General features: G+C 41.5%; 1 protein-coding gene across 1 annotated transcript; it reads left to right on the forward strand.

Moving 5' to 3' along the window:
• The first annotated feature begins 15,106 nt into the window (after nucleotides 1–15,106).
• LOC307004771 (uncharacterized protein) lies at nucleotides 15,107–17,516 on the forward strand. Its single transcript, XM_079624248.1, has 2 exons — nucleotides 15,107–15,525; nucleotides 15,768–17,516. Exons 1-2 carry the CDS (start codon nucleotides 15,238–15,240, stop codon nucleotides 17,313–17,315), a joined length of 1,836 nt encoding a protein of 611 aa, XP_079480374.1. The 5' UTR covers nucleotides 15,107–15,237; the 3' UTR covers nucleotides 17,316–17,516.
• The last annotated feature ends 2,293 nt before the right edge of the window (nucleotides 17,517–19,809 follow it).

Consider the following 19,809-nt stretch of genomic DNA (forward strand, 5'->3'; position numbering starts at 1 on the left):
GTCTCACTTTTTTAGATATTTTTATTCAAAAATATTAATTTCTCTGCTGTGGAAGGACTAGCCTACTTCTTTTTTTACAGATAATTTCTCCAGCCTTTGAAAAAATCCTCTCACAAGGGACACTTGTTGCTGGAATGCAAAGATATTTTTTAGCTAGGACATACAAATGAGGAAAGATTACTGCTCTCTCTTTCCAGTAAGCTAGTGGATCATGAGTTCTGGGCAAATACGCATCGTTGATGTATTTTTTCACTTCCACTGTGGCATCAGCTGTAGCATTGTGTATCATCTGGGTTTGATGGATACGAGTATCAAAAAGTTCCCATAAACTGTCCTGTGTTTCTACTGCTGTTGATGTTGATGATTTTGATGGGTCTGATGTTGACATTTCTATCCCTATCTTTAATCTATCTATGTATCTATCTATCTATTAATCTAGCTGTCTATATATACTAATATCTATGTATCTATTAATGTGTCACTATATGTATACTCTGTGTCTCTAGCCTATCAGTCAATGTGTTGTGTAAATTTAAATGTAAGCCTAAATATAACTAAACAAATCGCACTATAAATGTCGTTATATCACCAAAAATCGGCTATCTCAATATCAAACTCCTCTCACAAAAACCCACGAGGTCAATATGCTTTGATTTCTCTTTTATACAGATGTGCGATTGTGTGGTCTGTTCCCGACCGTGTCAATCAAACGCTGATTCGGCGGATCACACCTGATGAAACACTTAGTGAAACACTTCGAGGCTTTGTTTGGCCATAGTCACGTGACATGGGTGTTTTGAATCACGCTTCGGATCAGTGTTTCGAAACATCTGCGCTTCGGGATCTCGCAAAGCTTCGGAACGAGTGTTTCGCGTCAGCCATCCCTAGATTATCCTGGAAATTTTACCTCAAATGTGCTGGAGTAGCCGAACAACGGATCCAGCTGCAGATCATCAGTAAGTGCTTTGTTCTAATCGCGATATGAAATGGTGTCTGTAAACCGCAAAAGACTGTTTAAATTTGAATCGCGTTTCTGTGTTTGAATGAATGAACGGCACATGTGCATGCGTTTGTTTGTTTACTAACGTTACAGCTCGCGCGTGTCTGTGTGTGAATGAAATATCTATTGCCTACTGAGATGAGTAAAAATCGACTGAATACGTTGAAATAAAATGTCTTTGTATAAGCAACATTTTAAACTGCAAATTAACATTTATGCCCTAATATAGGCTATATTATAAAAGACGATATGTTACAGACGAAATATGAAAGACAACATTTCGTTTTGGATAGATTATAAAGTTTGTACTGCCACATCAAAACCTAATTTCCAAGGTGCAAACAAAATCTTAAAAGGTCAATATAAGCCTTCTCTTTAAATTATTTTTGTGTTTTATTAGTGACAAATTTGGGGAGAGGATAGCCTACATTACATAATCCAAAACTTTCTGAAAATACAAATGAGAATTAACTGCACAATTACTAGAAATGTTTACCTTGGATTTTATACAATTTGCAAGCATAGGCCTACACAGTTTGTGGAAAAATACACTTTTTTTTCAAGATGTTTCCAACTCTGAACCAATTCTGTAGATGTGTGTGTGTATGTATGTATATATATATATATATATATATGTGTGTGTGTGTTGTCTTTGCATTCTTTGCATTCTGTGTGGCTCAGTGACACACTCAGTGAAAGGCTCATTAGTATGCAGCATTAGCAGGTCTTTGTCTTCTCAGGTGTGAATGAGGACATTATTCATGACCTTGTTGGATCATTCACGCCCCCCTGCATATTATTGCCTTTCCAAACAAAAAGTGTCTTACAAAATTTAAATCAATCTATTGTTTAATGTGAACGATTAGCCCGCATGATTTTCAGATCATTTTGAAGTAAATACTCTAGCCGACAAGATCCATTAGTCAAAAGTATTGTGGGAATATGTGAAGTTGGTCGTTTGTGGTCTTATATCAGAACATTTAAGTTTGAGTTTTTTGAATAACCACGCATAAATAATATTCTCTCAAAAATGCAAACATGTACATACATGTTGCTCACATATTATGATAGTCATGTTCGTGCTAAATAGAGTGTAATTACACCTTTGCCATTAATATGTTTATAAGCAACTGAAAAAAATACAAATATCAGGTCATGTCAAAACATCTCAAGGACCCCAAAAACACCTTAGACTCCAGAGGGTTAAAAGGCTCACTGCTCACAACTTTGTTCTTTTCTCATTTAAAACTAGTGTGTACTTATAAGCTTTTCCTGAAAGTCTTGTAGTTGAACAGTTAAGTTTTGTTTGCACTTTTTTTTGTCATTTTAGCAGGCTATTAATTTGTTGAGTAACATACCCTAGCTGCTTAGCTAGCTGCTAGTCACTTAAGTTGCTAGTCTCTCTAGTGTTACGACCACTGGGCTCATACAGTGATCGCAACATGAAAGGGGAGAGACCACACTGATCACTACATTTAACAAAGAATGTTTATTTAACAAGAAATAGAAGTGTATCAGTAAATGTAATGGTTAACCAAAAGTGTAGTGTACGTCAGTAGAATGAAACGGGTGGGAGAGGAGGTAAGTGCGACGAGCGAGGCAACCACCAGCCGCACAGACCGACAGTCCGAAGAGGAAAGAGAGAGAGAGATCCGCCAGCTCCCGGAAAGCCTCTTTTAACCAGTCATCCATTAACCTTCACGGCCAGCCTACAGCTCCACCTGTAGGACTAAGACAGACAGACAGACGGCAACCATAAAACACAGACAAACAACAAGCTGCCCAGCAACACGGCAAAGCCGGTCATGACACCATTAAACTGACCCATCCGGGGCGCGAGAGAGTGCATCAGCTAACACATTCTCCACGCCGCGGATGTGCCGAATAAATAAACGAAAAGGTTGTAAAAATAGTGCCCAACGTAAGAGGCGTTGGTTGGTAGAACTCTATAATGACAGGTCAGAATAAACCACAATTGGATGTAAACCCCCACCCACATAAACCTCGAAGTGTTGCAGTGCCCAAATTAACGCCAAAGCCTCCTTCTCGATTACGGAGTAATTAAACTGGTGTTTGTTGAATTTTCGCGAAAAATAACAAACAGGTTTATCAACCCCGTTTTCATCGCTCTGCAAAAGAACGGCACCCGCCCCAACCTGACTCGCGGGTAGGGGATGCGTGTCTTCTGTTGTGCATTCAGATGGGCCTGTTTCATGTGGAGCTGCCAAAGCCACAAACGCCTCCTGGGCGCGACCCACTAATACAGTTTGCAAAAGTACTGTTTTGTCCTCATCATCCCAATCACGATCAGTGGCTATGTTCTCGAATAACGGAAAAATATATCCGGTTCCCGTTCGTTAAATTTTGGCAGGAACCTTATCATACCAGCTAGATCTGACTTACTGGTAGAATTTCGATCAATTCTCCCCTCAGAAAGTAGTCTCAGTCTAGTTCTTTTTACATCTCGTTCCTCTTCTTCACTTCTAAGTTTTTCTAATTCCAACAAACGGTCTTTCTCTTTTTCGTGTCCTTCCAAACGTTTTTGCTCATTTTCCTGCTCTAAACGCTTTTCCAGCATCTCTTGTTCCTTCACCAATTTAAATTGCTCAAATTCTAATCTCTTTTGCTCCAACTCTAATTTCTTTTTCTCCAATTCTATATCCATCTCTATCCTCAACAGTTGTTTTTGTTGTTCAAAGGTTAAATCGCTGGACTTAAGCTGCATTTTCGGCTAAATGATAGACTCAGGAATATCAGCAATATCGTTAATTTGTATTTCTGGACCAGGACTGATTGGGGTTACTTCTGGCAAAACCTGCTTCTCCTTTAAGAACTCGCGAATAAAACCCACAAATTCCTTCTTAGCAGATTTAATTACGGCCGGCAACTCGATCGCGTAATACTCGGCCACCTTTAACAATTGTTCCCTAGTTAACCCCACCAACAAACGCTCAGACGGAGCTGCTAAAAACTCCTCTAATATGACCATCAGTACCCTTTTCAATCCACAACAAATCCAGCCAAACCGGTTCTAAAGTCAATACAGTTCAGGTAACCAGACAGACTAAAAGCATGGAAACTAAAATATGGTAGTATCACATTCTGTCAGCTGCAGTTCTGGCGCCTCAGTCCCAATACTGTAAAACTCGACATACATTCACATCACATGTTAATGCAGCGGTAGATTTACACTCACAGGACACTGCACTTATTCACAATCACAAAAGCTCATTATTTGCTCGTGCTTTAAAGCTCTGCCAGGTAAACATTTCATTGGCGTTCTGTTCTCACATGATGCACTTTTTCTGAGCGCATACGCCCATAGCGCGCGCGCACTGTCAAACAGTGCCAAACTGGATTTGTGTTGGGTCAGACCCATCTGCTATAGCGAAAGAAAAATATGCACAAAACAATCCACTTTTAAATTTTAATTTATCATTAGATGGACAGATTATTTCTCAGGGGAGGCAGGGCTTATCCTAGGGGAGGCACTGCCTCCCCCTAGACACGCCCCTGAGCCCTAGTTTCTCTTGATATTAGCATGTCCACATCTTTTTTTTTAAGTACCCGTCCTGCTGACTTCAACATGAGACATGAACATGGTAAAGTGAAAAATCAAACACCTTGGAAATGACAGGTATGTACTATGTTTCAGGAATGGCACAAAGGTGTGTGACTGGTTAATCCTCTCTCGTCTGGCTTATGCTACTCTGAGCAATGCCTAAAATGACAGCTTTAGCGTAGGTTCTGCCAGGAAGACTCAATCAGCGTGCCACGTATTACTTCTCTTCTCTCTTACTTCTCTACTTCTCTAACACTCACAGTATAAAAGATCGGTACTTACATTCGTCTGAGTTCGCAGATGCTGACGCTGCCAAGTACCTCCATCCTCCCCAACCACCACCAAGATGGTACCTTCATCCTCCCCAACCACCACCAAGATGGTACCTTCCCCTTCATCCTCCCCACCACCACCAGGATGGTCCCTTCCTTAACCTCCAGGGGGGGTCGGCTGCGCCCCTGCCTTCGTCTTCAGGCAGGATATGCAGATTCCGCTACCCTCGCATTGCTCTCTAAGGACGGGGCCTACGCCAAAGAACTTTATAAATTCATGCTTGCTGGGCGGTTAATAAATATACGCTGTTATATCAATTTATCTCCCGAGTCTTTCTGGTAGAACTTTGTATTTTGAGCACTTCTTGCGTTGTTTTTGCCTCTTCACGATGGCTCGCTTGCTGTAGTCCTCAGTTGTAAGTCGCTTTGGATAAAATTGTCTGCTAAATGACTAAATGTAATTTATGTTGTTGCAGTATGATAGGAATCACTATAGGAACGGCTTGCACAAACCTTCTCACTTTTAGAGCACGGTGGAGAGTATATTCGTGCACCACACATGCACAACTAAATACACCGGGCTTCAGTCATGTTGCGCAGATAATTGGTCCGTTCCATTCGTATTGGAAGAAATAGTTCACCAGACGTCCAAAATTCTTAGCACACTTTAGGTAACCTTCCGCAACGAGTGCAGGCTCTTTGGTGAAGCTCTGCTTTAAATGAAGTTCCATCGTGACAAATTAATGGACTACTTGCGGAGTGACATGAATCAGAGTGTTACGAACCCATCAAATGAATTATGGATCAGCATAACATATAAAAGACGACAGAGATTCGGTGACAGTGTTAATAAATAATTTTAATCAAATAATACGTCTTGACGTAGGCAGAGCATGGTGGCAAAAATAAGCAAAACATAAACAAAAGAAAACCCTGACCCACACTATTCTTCAAAGCAGATGAAACTTGCCTGCCTCCCGTTTAAAACAAAAGACAGAGTTTGTGTGAGTCTTCCGGGTCCTCTTTCTCCTGCTCTTCACTAATCTCTACTAAATAATATGAAAAACCCATCACCAGTTACCACCAGCTCTAAATAAATATAGTAAACAAAAAGCAACAAACAGAACTCCCATATCGGGATCGTGCTTGTGAACCCAACATTAAATCAAGCTCTAACAAATTCCAAAAGGAAAACAAAGGCCCAGCACGCAGCGGAGCTAGAGTGCTCCGTCTGCCACCAGGAGCGGATGGGAAGTGAGAGAGAGCCCCGGTCTCCAGACTGGGCGTCTTTAAGGCAGTTGGCCCGCCCACAATCACAGCCGGCGGGAGCTCACGTGACCTGTATAGAAAATTAAAAACAGTAACACGTAACACCCCCACCCTTAAAGAAGATAAATTGGGGTTTAAATCACAATATAAAAAAATATACAAACCATTAATGTTCAGCAGAAAAATAAACCTTGCTAAACTGAGACAGAAAAAAAATTTAAGGTGCAATCAATACACATTTGTTTTAACAATTTATTTACCATAATTTCCATCAAGCACGGGACAATGCATCTGCAACTACATTGTCGCGTCCTCGGATGTGCCTAATCTGCAAGTTGTACCCTTGCAAAATCAAGCTCCACCGCATTAAGCGCTGGTTAGAATTGCGCATGCGATCGAGAAAAAACAGTGGGTTGTGGTCGGTGTATACCACAACCGGACATACGGCACCTCCGACATAGACCTCAAAGTGCTGAAAGGCAAGCACAAGAGCAAGGGCTTCCTTTTCTATGGTCGAATAAGCACGCTGATGTCGGTTAAACTTGCGCGAGAAGAAACAGACAGGATGTTCAAGACCCTCCTCATCATGCTGCAAAAGAACAGCCCCCGCTCCCAGGTCGCTCGCATCAACAGCGAGGGAAAAAGGCCGAGAAAAGTCAGGAGCGGCCAGCACAGGCGCAGTAGTCAGCAATCCTTTAACGGACTCGAAAGCCGCTTGGCTCCGTGAAGTCCATTCGAAGGTCACTTTTGAACTGAGCAAATCAGTGAGGGGTGAGGCAAAAGCAGAGAAATTTTTGCAAAAAGACCGGTAGTAACCTACCATGCCCAGGAAACGGCGGAGTTCGCGACGAGTGGTTGGAGGAGGATAATTCAAAATCGCCTCAATTTTTGACTGGACAGGACGCACCTGCCCACGGCCAACCACTTTACCCAAATACACCACGGTGGCTTGGCCGAACTCACATTTGGCTAAATTGATGGTTAAATTAGCTTCTGATAGCTTGCGAAACACAGTAGAAAGATGGGCCATATGCGAAGGCCAGGTGGTACTATAAATGACTAAATCGTCTAAATAGGCCTCGCAGTTAGGCACACCATCAAGAACGCCATTGATAAGCCTTTGAAAGGTGGCGGGAGCGTTCCGAAGGCCATGGCGGTGTACTGAAGGAAGTGATCAGGTGTCACAAAGGCTGAAATCTCTTTGGCACGGAGTGTCAGCGGAACTTGCCAGTAACCCTTCAATAGGTCGATTTTACTCACAAATACCGCTGAGCCCAAACGATCAACACAATCGTCAATACGTGGTAATGGATAACTATCAGCCTTTGTAACGGCATTCACCCTCCTAAAATCCGTGCAAAAACGCATGGAACCATCACTCTTTGGAACAAGCAAACAAGGCGAACTCCATGGGCTATTACTAGTTTCTGCAATGCCATTTTTCAGCATGAATTTTACCTCATTTTGAAACAACAACCTTTTATGCGGATTTGTACGATACGGATGCTGTTTAATTGGACATGTAACCCCCACATCAATGTCATGTTCAATTGCCGTTGTTCGACGAGGCACATCAGGAAACAAACTCTCATTTTTTTTAATCAAGGAGATTAAATCGTTGCGTTCGAATGTTGATAAATTAGACAAAAATACATCTAAATCATTAAGAACTTCAGAATTCTTCATTCTCCCTTCAATAACCTCCATCGATGGAGTACGACCCTCATCTTCCAGGAAAGGACTCGCCACAGCACCGTGTTGTACTGACAGAGACGCATTTTCTCCTTGTCCCACAACCGCCAGTGAAGAAACAACTTCAGCACCACGCGCCTTGGACAGCGCCGGTTTAGTTGCGCAAGCATTTTCACGGACAGTTGAAGCGCAAGGCGGGGTGAGTTCCGAGATTGAATCTTCTCCTCGATCACAGTACAATTTTAAACGGTTAACGTGACACAGTGTGGTCTTTCTCCTTCGGTCTGGAGTAGAGATGACATAATTCAAATCATTCATTCTGCGAGCAACGCAATAAGGTCCACTATAACGAGCATGTAAAGCGGAACCCATCCCCGGAATCAGCACAAGAACTTTATCACCAGGACTGAAACTTCGGGAAACAGCCTTCTGATCAAACCCTGTGTTTCATTCTCTTCTGACAAAGACCTAAATTGTCTCTAGCCAACTGACATGCACGGCTAAGCCTGTTACGCATGGTGGACACGTAATCAGTCAAACTGGAAAACTCTTTAGGCTCGGCGAGCCACGACTCTTTCAACAGCTTTAAGGGTCCACGAACCGTGTGTCCGAAAACCAGCTCTGAGGGGCTAAAACCCAAACTCTCCTGTACCACCTCGCGTACAGCAAAAAGGGCAAGCGGTACACCTTCATCCCAATCACGCTGGAACTCAAGGCAAAAACACTTGAGTATACTTTTCAAAGTTTGATGGAACCTTTCAAGTGCGCCTTGAGTCTGTGGACGGTATGGGCTGGAGGTAACATGATGGACAGCGAGCTGACGCATAGCTTGCGCAAACGCACGGGACATAAAATTAGTACCGCGGTCGGTCTGAATGGTTTTCGGAAGCCCAAAAACAGAGAAGAAACCCATCAGGGCTTTAATAATGACAGGAGCTGTAATTTTACGGAGCGGTATGGCCTCTGGAAAACGAGTCAAGCTACACATTATGGTGAGTAAACACTGATTCCCAGATTTTGTTCGAGGCAATGGGCCAACACAGTCTAGTATAACGCGTTCAAAAGGCTCAGACGTAACCGGAATCGGCTGTAAAGGCGCAGGCGGAATCACCTGGTTAGGTTTACCAGTGACCTGACATAGATGACATGTTCGGCAGTATCTCACGACATCCCTTTTAATACCTGGCCAGAAAAAATGGCGTAAAACTCTGTCAGTAGTCTTATTTACGCCGAGATGACCCGCGAAGTGATGGTCATGAGCTATACTCAAAACTTTATCACGAAAAGAAACTGGGACAACAATTTGAAAGAGAACTCTCCACTCATCTTGCGCTGAGGCCATAAGAGGTCTCCACTTGCGCATTAAGACACCATCTCGTATAAAATAGCCATGCGGCGAATGCTCAATGTCTTCTTCAGACATAGCATCTGAAAGGAGAGAAGACAGAGACGGGTCAATTTTCTGTTCCTTAATAAGCTGCTCTCGACTCATAGAAAAATTAGGAACAGAGGAAAACGACAGTGAAGCAGAATTCGAAGATAAATCACTATCGCTAGAGAGCGAAGGTCGAGCAATAAAAGTATCACTAAGATCAAGTTGATCCTCAATTTCATCTTTTTTTATCTTCTTCGCCATCGCACGAGTAACCACGCTAGAGGTGAAAACCTCAGGGAAATTAATTGACAGGTCATCGGTACATGATTTTGGTAATGCATGAGACACTATTGGACAAGGTAAAACTCTTCCACCACACAAATCGTTACCAAGCAGCACAGCTACATTTTCAACAGGCAGGGAAGGGCGTACACCCATGGTAACTTTGCCAGTGACTAAGTCAGACATAAGAGAAATCTCATGCAGAGGGACATTAACATAACCCATTTCAAATCCACGTACAAGAATACTATCCCCAGTAAAAGTCTTCTCACTAAAAGGCAACACATCTTGTACAATAAAGCTCTGTGAAGCGCCAGTGTCACGCAGAATTTTTACAGGAATTTTTGAGCGTTCACCGGGCAAAGAGACAAAGCCATCCATTATAAAAGGCGCAAAACTGTGGTTATCAGTGTCGTCCCTACTCACAGGCAAGTTCGAAACACACAACCCTACCTCTGATCTACCAGAAGCTGGTTGACTCGCTACCTTATTCTTACGTTTCAGAGAATAACACTCTGCCAGAACATGACCACGTTTCTTACAGTACGCGCAGGTCGGAGCTATAACGTGAGACCCCGACGGACGCCAGTCTGAAGAGCGGCTAGAAACAGGCACGGTTTCTCTAGAAACCTTGGACACATTTGGATGACTAGAAACGTTTTGTGAAAATTTTGAATTAGAAGGAACACGCTTGTGTGTGAGTACATATTCATCCGCAAGTACAGCTGCACGAGCCGGAGTCAGATTCTGATGCTCACTAACATGGGTAGCGACTATTTGAGGGAGACCGTTTTTAAAATCTTCAAGAACACTGAAATCACGAAGAGATTGAAAGGTTGCCACTTCTTGCGAGCTAAGCCAGCGATCGAATAGCATTTCTTTTTCTCTAACATACTCGACATGTGTAAGAGCTTCAGGTTTATGATAATTGCGAAAATTCTGTCGATACGCCTCAGGCACAAGAGCATAAATGCGCAAAACAGCATGTTTAACTTTCTCGTAATCTGCTGCGTCTTCCAGAGTTAACGAGGAATAAGCTTCCTGCGCTTTCCCAGTAAAAACACACTGCAACGTCATGGTCCAAATTTCTTTGGGCCATTTAAATGTTGTTGCTACGCGCTCGAAATGTGCAAAAAACTTATCAACTTCGCTCTCATTAAAAGGTGGAACAAGGCGAATGTTACGAGTTATGTCAAATTGATCTTGCCTAACTGAAACACCAGCCTCACGAGCCTTCAGCTCGAGCTCTTTGATACGTAATGCTTGAGCAAACTCAAGATCTTTCAATCTAAATTCATGTTCTCTCTTCTCCCGTTCTCGTACTGCCTGTCTATCAGCCTCTAATCTAGTTTTTTCGCGTTCCCATTCAATTTCCTTCTCTCTTAACTGTAAACGTTTTAATTCTAGTGCTGCTTTACTAGGTGAAGGTGGAGGTTCAATAGGAAAACGCTTACCCTCAGGCAATGTAGATGCATCCGGAGACACTTTCAAAAATACTCCAAGTTCTCGCAAACCTTCAAGAAGCCTATCCTGAAGTTCAGCCTTGGAAGGGTTACCACTCACCTCAAGTTTATAGTGGCCAGCAATTCTTACAAGATCATCACGCGTAGCAGTTAAGAAAACCTCCTGTGAAGGAGCGAGAATGAAGGCATCTAAATTAAACATTGCGAAAAATACAGAATAGGTCCACCCTAAACGAAAAAAAATTAAATACACTATAGAAAAGTCACCGAAAATCCACGGCATAATTAACAAAGGGCGATCACAGCAACTAATGCGCACTCACAGCGCGCAGTGCGACCACCACAGAAAAAGATTTTCACTAAGAGAAAATCAAACTTACAAAAATGCCAATTTTTTTTTTACAAATATAGTTCAAAACCCGGCTAAACGAGCCCCCATTTATATGTTACGAACCCATCAAATGAATTATGGATCAGCATAACATATAAAAGACGACAGAGATTCGGTGACAGTGATAATAAATAATTTTAATCGAATAATACGTCTTGACGTAGGCAGAGCATGGTGGCAAAAATAAGCAAAACATAAACAAAAGAAAACCCTGACCCACACTATTCTTCAAAGCAGATGAAACTTGCCTGCCTCCCGTTTAAAACAAAAGACAGAGTTTGTGTGAGTCTTCCGGGTCCTCTTTCTCCTGCTCTTCACTAATCTCTACTAAATAATATGAAAAACCCATCACCAGTTACCACCAGCTCTAAATAAATATAGTAAACAAAAAGCAACAAACAGAACTCCCATATCGGGATCGTGCTTGTGAACCCAACATTAAATCAAGCTCTAACAAATTCCAAAAGGAAAACAAAGGCCCAGCACGCAGCGGAGCTAGAGTGCTCCGTCTGCCACCAGGAGCGGATGGGAAGTGAGAGAGAGCCACGGTCTCCAGACTGGGCGTCTTTAAGGCAGTTGGCCCGCCCACAATCACAGCCGGCGGGAGCTCACGTGACCTGTATAGAAAATTAAAAACAGTAACACGTAACACAGAGGCACAAAACAGCGGTGAGTGGTCATTATGTTTACCAATACCTGACCCATGCCTTGCGCAGATTTTTCAGATTTGCATGATTTAAAAGAACCTCATTTTCAGGTCGGAAAAGCCGGATTTCCGGATTTATCCAGAAGAATCACACTCCTGTGTCTTAGGCGTACCAAAAGAACACCACAGACACAGTGTGATCACCATGAGAAAATCTCACCGTAAAACTGGAAGCTGTGAAAAATATGATACACCGGTGTTTTGCCAGATGAGAAGTTTACCTATGTATCATCTTTTTGCTCTTTTAATTCATTTAATAACTGTATCATCTTTATATCTATTTTAATTCCTTTTCATTTTCCTTGCTTTTATTTTGTGCTTATTTTAATTCCTTTCTGTGTAAAGCACTTTGATTTACCATGGTGTATGAAATGTGCTATATAAATAAACTTGCCTTGCTTAAAAATCCATTATCCAGCTTACGCAGAGTCACGAACACTATCGATCTGTACTGGTAAAAACAGAACTGACTGTAATGTATCCCAGGACTGATTTTGAAGGCAAGAATCCCGCTGATCTCATTGATATTGTTAAAAAATCTGTGTGAGAGTTTGTGTCAGCTGTACACATTGTCATGTTTTGCGGTGTTTTCCCTGTTTACTGCTTCTGTCGAGCAGACACTTAAACTTATGCCAGAAATACGATGGGACAGACTCGACTTTCAGTACATCAGCCTCGATGGCGATAGAAAAGGTTGTTGGGACTGAAATGCACAGACAACCTGTGCAACCAAGTAATTTAAGTATTTTTGAGGAAAGAGATTAGGATGGATTTTGTGTAAAACATAATCAGTAGTTTTTGTGAGTAAAATGCTTTTTTGCCCCCGTTTTTGTCCATGGTGAATATGATTTTCTTAATTAACCCTATAATTGCCGGTGGAAAATAAAAAAACAGGAATTTCACAACAATTATAGAGAGTCCGTGCGCTGATACACTATTAAAAGTTATTCATTCATGTTGGACACCACTGAAGGCCTAGGTGTGAAATGAACGGCCCGCCACTGATATACAGAATATACATACATTCATATATATATATATTTGTGGTGGGCATAGATTTTTTTTAAATCTAGATTAATCTCACTGTAATCTTGGAATTAATCTAGATTAAAATGGTTCATTTGAATTCTGCCGAAGGTATTCAGAATATGTGTGCTACCCAAATAATAACACGTCTGCGGCTCATTGCGGCTGCGACACGGCTACCGGAGCTGATCGCGCCCATTCTAGTCAGAGTCAATGCTTGTGTTTACACCCATCTATGTTTACACCGGCCGCGTTTCAGAAGCGGCTCTCTGCGCCGCTTCGCTAAATATAGGCGCCTAGTCTATTTTTGATGGACGCTCATCCAAGTCGCACCGGAAATACAAAATAAAAGTAACAAAACACTGTAAATTTCAAAATAAACACCCTGTGCAGACTCCCAATTGTATTGCACACCAATACATCCTTGGTAGAAACCAGAGACTGTAAGGGAGAAAGCCAAAAATCAAGAAAAAACACGTCGGAAAGGCAAATCACGTGGTCTCGCGCATCCAGTTGCTTCGCTTCTGAAAAGCTCCTGGTGTGAGTTGGCACCGCGTGGAGGACGGAATAAAACCTTGTCGGAGCTGTATTGCGCCGCAGACGTGTGCAGTGTAAATAAGGGGTTAGTCTTGTCGAGGTTTCCATTGGGAAGCTTCTTAAAAATACATTTTCCCTAAAGCAAACCCGGCGGCTTCATAGCTGCATCCATGTTAGCACGTCACGTTTGATGTGGTAATTTCACAGTAGGCATACACACAGGTTCGAAGACTCGTTCTCGCCCCCTACAGTGCAATTTGGCTAGGTATACATCCGCGCTAAAATATCAAGGTGAAAGTCATCATAGCTTGCATAGTATAGACCCAGCTCCCAACCCAACTTTGACAATAGATTAACGGTGATATTTTTTTATCGCCCAATAAGAGTCTCACGTTAACGCAGCACGTTAACGCCGATAACGGCCCACCACTAATATATATATATATATATATATATATATATATATACACACACAGACTGCAATCACCTGACTGTAAGGCATATATACATGTTTATACGCTTGGGGGAAAAAATTACTCTTCTCAAAAATACTGTTTTAGCATGTTTGTGGTTTTAAACAGACCAATTACAACTTAAAGATACATCAATAAATTATATACTGATCATTTACTAATGGTGTGTTCATCATGTTCATGATTAACCACTGTTTATTGAGATAATGATACTAAAACAATTTTTGAGATAAATATGTCAGTGGTTTATAAGCGATAAATAATGTATCAACTAATAACTTATTAGCCATCTACAAAGGATCTGTTTGATTAATCCATGACTTGCAACTTTTTAAGATATATTTTTTTTATTTAAAGGTGCTGTATGGAGTATCTAGCGGTGATGTTTCAGATTGCAACCAATACGTTTACAAGCGAGTGCTCGTGCGCGTGCTTTCTTTTGTTTTTATTATTATGTGGAGTTTGTGTTGGAGTCTGTGTTGTGCTAGTCGTTTCCTAGTGTTAGCAGACTCCATGTCATAAAGTTGCAGTGTCGTCGCTGTTGAGTGCAGTCAGTAGACGAGGCGAGAGGCGAGACGCTCGGGAGCGCGCATGCAGGACTCAGTCACGGCACTGGATTTCGCGGCAAATCCGACCCGGAGCATCACATAGAAACAGGAATACTTGCTTTTAGAGGTAATAGCAAAACCCGCCAAGTGGATCATTTTATTGTGAGATTACAACCCCTTCACACACAGGTAATACAAAATGGATTCATTTTAGTAGAAAAACTCCATACAGCACCTTTAATGTCCAGGGCTTCCCACTCATTAGTGAGAGAAACACGCTCAGGAGCAATCATGGAGCAAGAGAGAAAACAAAGATGCTTTCAAAAAACCTGCTCCTCACTCCAGATGCAGAAGTGAAACAAGATTCATTAGAAAACTGAAGTGGAAATTGCAAACACTGCACTTATACTGCGCAATAGTAGAATAAATGCCCTATTTGCTTTATTTAAAATCCAGGTTTCTGTACACGTAACAGTTCTATATTATTAGTCCGATACGCATGATGAAGTGAAGGTCCCATCATATTCCTTATTTCTTCTCATTTGCTATTTTCAGTCCCACCCTCAACAGCATCACTGACTCTGTGTTCTTAAAGCATTTTCTGGCGTCCTTGGTCTATCACAGAAGACCAGCTTCAAACCATGTTTGTCCTGGGTCTGCTCACCTGTCTTGTGCTGAGAGCATTCATTGCTCAGGCAAAAGTGGCCGATAACTTTAATGAGTGTAAAGGTTTTTTCTACAAAGACAAAGAACCAGGAGGAATGGATCAGAATGCCAAGAAAATCTGTCAGGAGTATGAACATGGAGGCTCTTATTACGCTACGCTGTACTCGGTTACTCACAGGATTGCTCTCTACAGCGCCTACACATTTGACCCTCAATGCTCGAGCACCACTGGAAGCTTTAACAACTGGCATGTTGAGCCACAGGTAACTATGGTCTTCACTGTCTAACACAAGACCTTCATTAGCAGCCTAAGCTCTGCATTCCACAGTTCAGTTAATTAACTTATGGGTCTCCATCCTGTTTTGTCATTGCAAATGATATGTACATTTATTAATTTAACAGACACTTTTATCCAAAGTGACTTATAATTGAATATAATACATTAGATACCATCAAACTGCTTGTATAAGCAGGAAAACCATCTAACATAATATTTATTTTGTAGATTTCCGATCCTAAATCCAAAACTAAAATGATGGTCCTTGAGAAAGACTTGAGCAAGTATGATCTTACCGAAGACGTTATTAAAAAATATCAAGCCATGAGCAGCGACTACAGTGACACCGGATATGATCGTGGACACCTGAACCCCAACAGCTTCAATTGCGATGAAGGCCGTAAGGCAACGTTTACACTGACCAATGCAGCACCTATGGACCCGTGTTTCAACCGGATATACTGGAAGGATTGGGAGAAGGATTTGAGGAAGTTTTTGAAACAGCAGCTTGACAGTGATTATGATAAGAAGTCTAAAGACACATCAACAATCTACATTGTTACAGGTACGGTACCTGCTGAGAATCTACGGATACCACAAAAAGAAATCTCCAAAGATCCTAAAAATTGTGAAAGGGTGACGGTGCCAACTCACATCTGGACAGCTGTCTGTTATAAACACCCCAGTGATGACAAAAAGTCTTTCTCCTTCGGCTATATGGGGGAAAACCGGCCAGCAGAGCCTGACATTAGCATGATGAGTGTCTCAAACCTGAATAAACGGCTCAGTAAACTCTATAGTGAGCTCTCGGGAACTCCTCAGTCAGTTAAGATTTTTGTGGATGATTGTTTTGAAGACAATAATAAATTAAACAAGGTTCAGAAAGCATTCAAGAAATTAATTGATCTGCCAAGGAATCAAAGAGTCCAAATAACCTCAGATGCGCAGAACATACTTGGTGCGGTGAAAAGGGCCACCAGTAGTGACAGCCTATCATCTACAAGCAATGTCAAGGTGAGGAAGGTGGAAGGAGAATTAGTCCTGGACAGCATGATCACTTATTTAACTATGTCAGAGGAAATGAAGAGTTTAGATGAAAGTGCTTGTCTTATAACTAATGCCAAACCACTAAGTAAAATTGTGCATGGTGAGCTCAAGAAAAGGCAGGTATCGGGGGGGTCAGATGCTGTTGAATGCCTGTTGGTCCCAGAGAAGCAGAAGACTGCAGCTGATGGCTCGCAATGCTTGAGCGTCTCAGACTCTAGTGGCGGCTGTAAATGCACCCTAGTAGATAAAACCAAGCCCTGCTGCTCCTCTCCCTGCCTCTACCAGCACAAACTCAAGGGCTACAGGTGTAACTCAGGCCAGACGCTGATAGAGTGCTCACCGCGGTACTCGCTCGTCTCGGCTCATGGACACAGGTGCAAGGATGATCACCCCTGCGCCACATATGGTGAAGACTACTATTGGTGTAACACCGTCTCTGGCGGCTGGGATTACTGCAGTCCTCCGCTCTGGAGAAGTAAAGCTATAAACGGGAAGCTCTGCCTCAGCAACCATGCCTGTGCCAAATATGGTTCAAGAAAGCCGTGGTGCTACACCGATGACAAGGGCAATTATGCCAAGTGCTGTACTTCTGATGACTGCTTCTCTGCTGAGAACGGCCAAACCTGCAGGTCTGATCACCCCTGTGGCAAACATGGCAAAGATTACCTGTGGTGCTACACGGATAATAAAAATAACTGGGATTATTGTTGCACAGACTGTAGCCAGTAAAACTTTTATTACAATTAATACTTGAGGATGACTTTGCAAAGTTGATTGTTATTGCACTTGGAGAACTTATTAAACTACAAACTTTCTAACATAAAAAAAATAATTCTCTCATATGTGCTTCTGAAATTAACAGAAGTTTAAAATGTTCTTTTTCCTGATGATATGTATGCAAAAACAAGAAGCTCAATAAAAATATCATGAATCTATTATACGTTTGCAAATTCTTTCACAAAGTAGCATACTTTGTTTTCAGTGAAAACAAATATCTATGAGTGTAGACTTTCATGAACATAAACACACTAATACGTAATCTACACAAAGGTTAAAGAACAATGATGTGAACTTTTATCCATGCTCAGATTACCAGAGGCACAGCTATAATCACCTTTACTCCTCAATAGAAGCAGCAGGCTTGATATTCAGCCCAATTAATGTAAATTCAAATCACATTTATTTGTATTGCACTTTACACAATACTTTCACAATAGAAGTTTTTATTGTGTCTATGCTCTATCCAGGTATGGTTAGTATCGAGCCATTTATTGGTCTGGTTGTTTGATGAGTAAGAGATTAAATGTAGTTGCAATAAACTGTTATTTGTATTATGTTGAGCGGAGCTGAACTAATGACCGCATGGCTTGATCTCAGGTTGACCAATCAGCGGAAAGGGGCGTTTCATTCCCGCTCATGTAGAGATCGAATATTCAAGCTGTTTATCCATTTTGGTTTAATTGTTTTTCCATCTAGCGGATTAGGACAAAGTGTGATGAAAACAAATCAAAAGGTATACATGCAGGTGAAGTTCGGGTTGGAAAAGTTCTAAGTTCATGAATTTCAGTAATTCAAATTAAAAGGTGAAACTAATATATTTTCAGAGGGCCGACATTTCTGTATTTAAAATCCTTTTTATTTTTTATTTTTTTATTGATTTCATGTAATTTTCAAATTTTCTGAGATTTTGAATTTGGGGTTTTCAAAAGCTGTAAGCCATAATCATCAAAATTATAACTTTTGCATGATATTCAAATTTTTCGAGTTTCACCTGTATATTGCTTTGGACCCCCTACCCATTTGAAATACACTGCCCTACAAAGGCAAAAGACCTTAACTCGCTAGAGTGTGGAACTGAGAAAAATGACTTTAAAGATTTTTAGTTGTCCCACCAAATTAATTATAGCTAGGACACTGGAAATCTGGCAATTAGATGTTTACGTAATGAAAATGATCTACATAAAAAAATATTGAGCTCAAACTTGACTTTTGACCACTATTTTAAAGTTACTGTACTCTGCCTTTGTATTATCAGCAAAAAGTGAGAAGTCATGCCAAGGCAAAAGGCAGTAAAACTTCCACATTATCAACATTTGGTTGCTGATCACCATTAACAAAATAATTTTAGTAACACCTGTATTTAATCTAGTGATCATGGTATTTATTTTGTATGATTTACAATTACTTATAGCCATACTTATTGCTATACTGTGCTTTGATTGCAGTCTGATGGCATTAATACTTTAGACCTGACAAAATACCTCCATAGCGATAAGGCATTGGTGCCGAGTGGCATAAGACTAGCTATGCGCGCGTTCAAAATGATCACGATAAAACAGATCCTCGCGCACATTCGACAAGGGGACTGGTTTTTAACGGTGGATCTGAAAGACGCATATACTTTCACATTCAGATAGCCCTCATCATAGGTGCTTCGATTCGTATTCGAAGGTGTCGCGCTCCTCGTACGTTCACGAAAAATGCAGGGCTTTTCCCTTTGAGACTCAGCGCGTTCTGGACTACCTCTTTTCAGCATGCGGTGGTTTCAGCTGTCTGCCACATTATTGTGCTTGTGCACTTATTCGCTCGTCCCGCGGATTTATTCGCTGATGTATAACCCGCTTGTAACAGCTGGTCTGATGTTGCATGCACGCACCTCTTGTTGCTTCATGACATTGTGCACCAATATACAGTACCAGTGTTGCTTCATTATTAACACTCCCTGTGATATATTATTCCCGCGTCGGCTCGACCGTATTTAAGGCGATGCTGAAGGCGCCGGCGAAGTTTTGGCACTCTGCCAGCTAGATGTACGGGTCAACTCTGCATATATCATTCGCGATCGATATTGCACGTTTGTCGATGGAAAAGGCTACTCAGTGATTTCTATTTTAATGGACAGTAAACAAAGGCAGAACACCGTTCAATCTGATAGGTAGCATTATTGATAGAACACCAGCACAGTAACTTCATATTGACGCGCAGCTAAACAAAGGCAGAGTGCCGTAACTCAATTTGAGCGTTCCAAAACAAAGCCAAAGAGCGGTAACTGGAGTTACGGTGTTCTGCCTTGGTTTCTCATGGGGTTTTGGAAGTTACTGTTAAGACAACCCATACTTTTTTCGAAAAAACAACAGAATTAACTCAAGATACTTATCCACATGATAAAGGAGGTCTTGAATGTGCCAAAAATATAAATAACTCATTTTCGACCAAAAACGAA

This window comes from Phoxinus phoxinus (assembly GCF_949152265.1).
Source record: "Phoxinus phoxinus genome assembly, chromosome: 9".
In the NCBI taxonomy this organism is placed as follows: Eukaryota; Metazoa; Chordata; class Actinopteri; order Cypriniformes; family Leuciscidae; genus Phoxinus; species Phoxinus phoxinus.

Excerpts from the sequence above, each read along its gene's own strand:
- LOC307004771 (XM_079624248.1), top strand. The coding sequence starts at position 15,238 with ATGTTTGTCCTGGGTCTGCTCACCTGTCTTGTGCTGAGAGCATTCATT. Across the intron at positions 15,526-15,767 it reads ACTGGCATGTTGAGCCACAG|ATTTCCGATCCTAAATCCAA; the intron begins GTAACTATGGTC and ends TTTATTTTGTAG.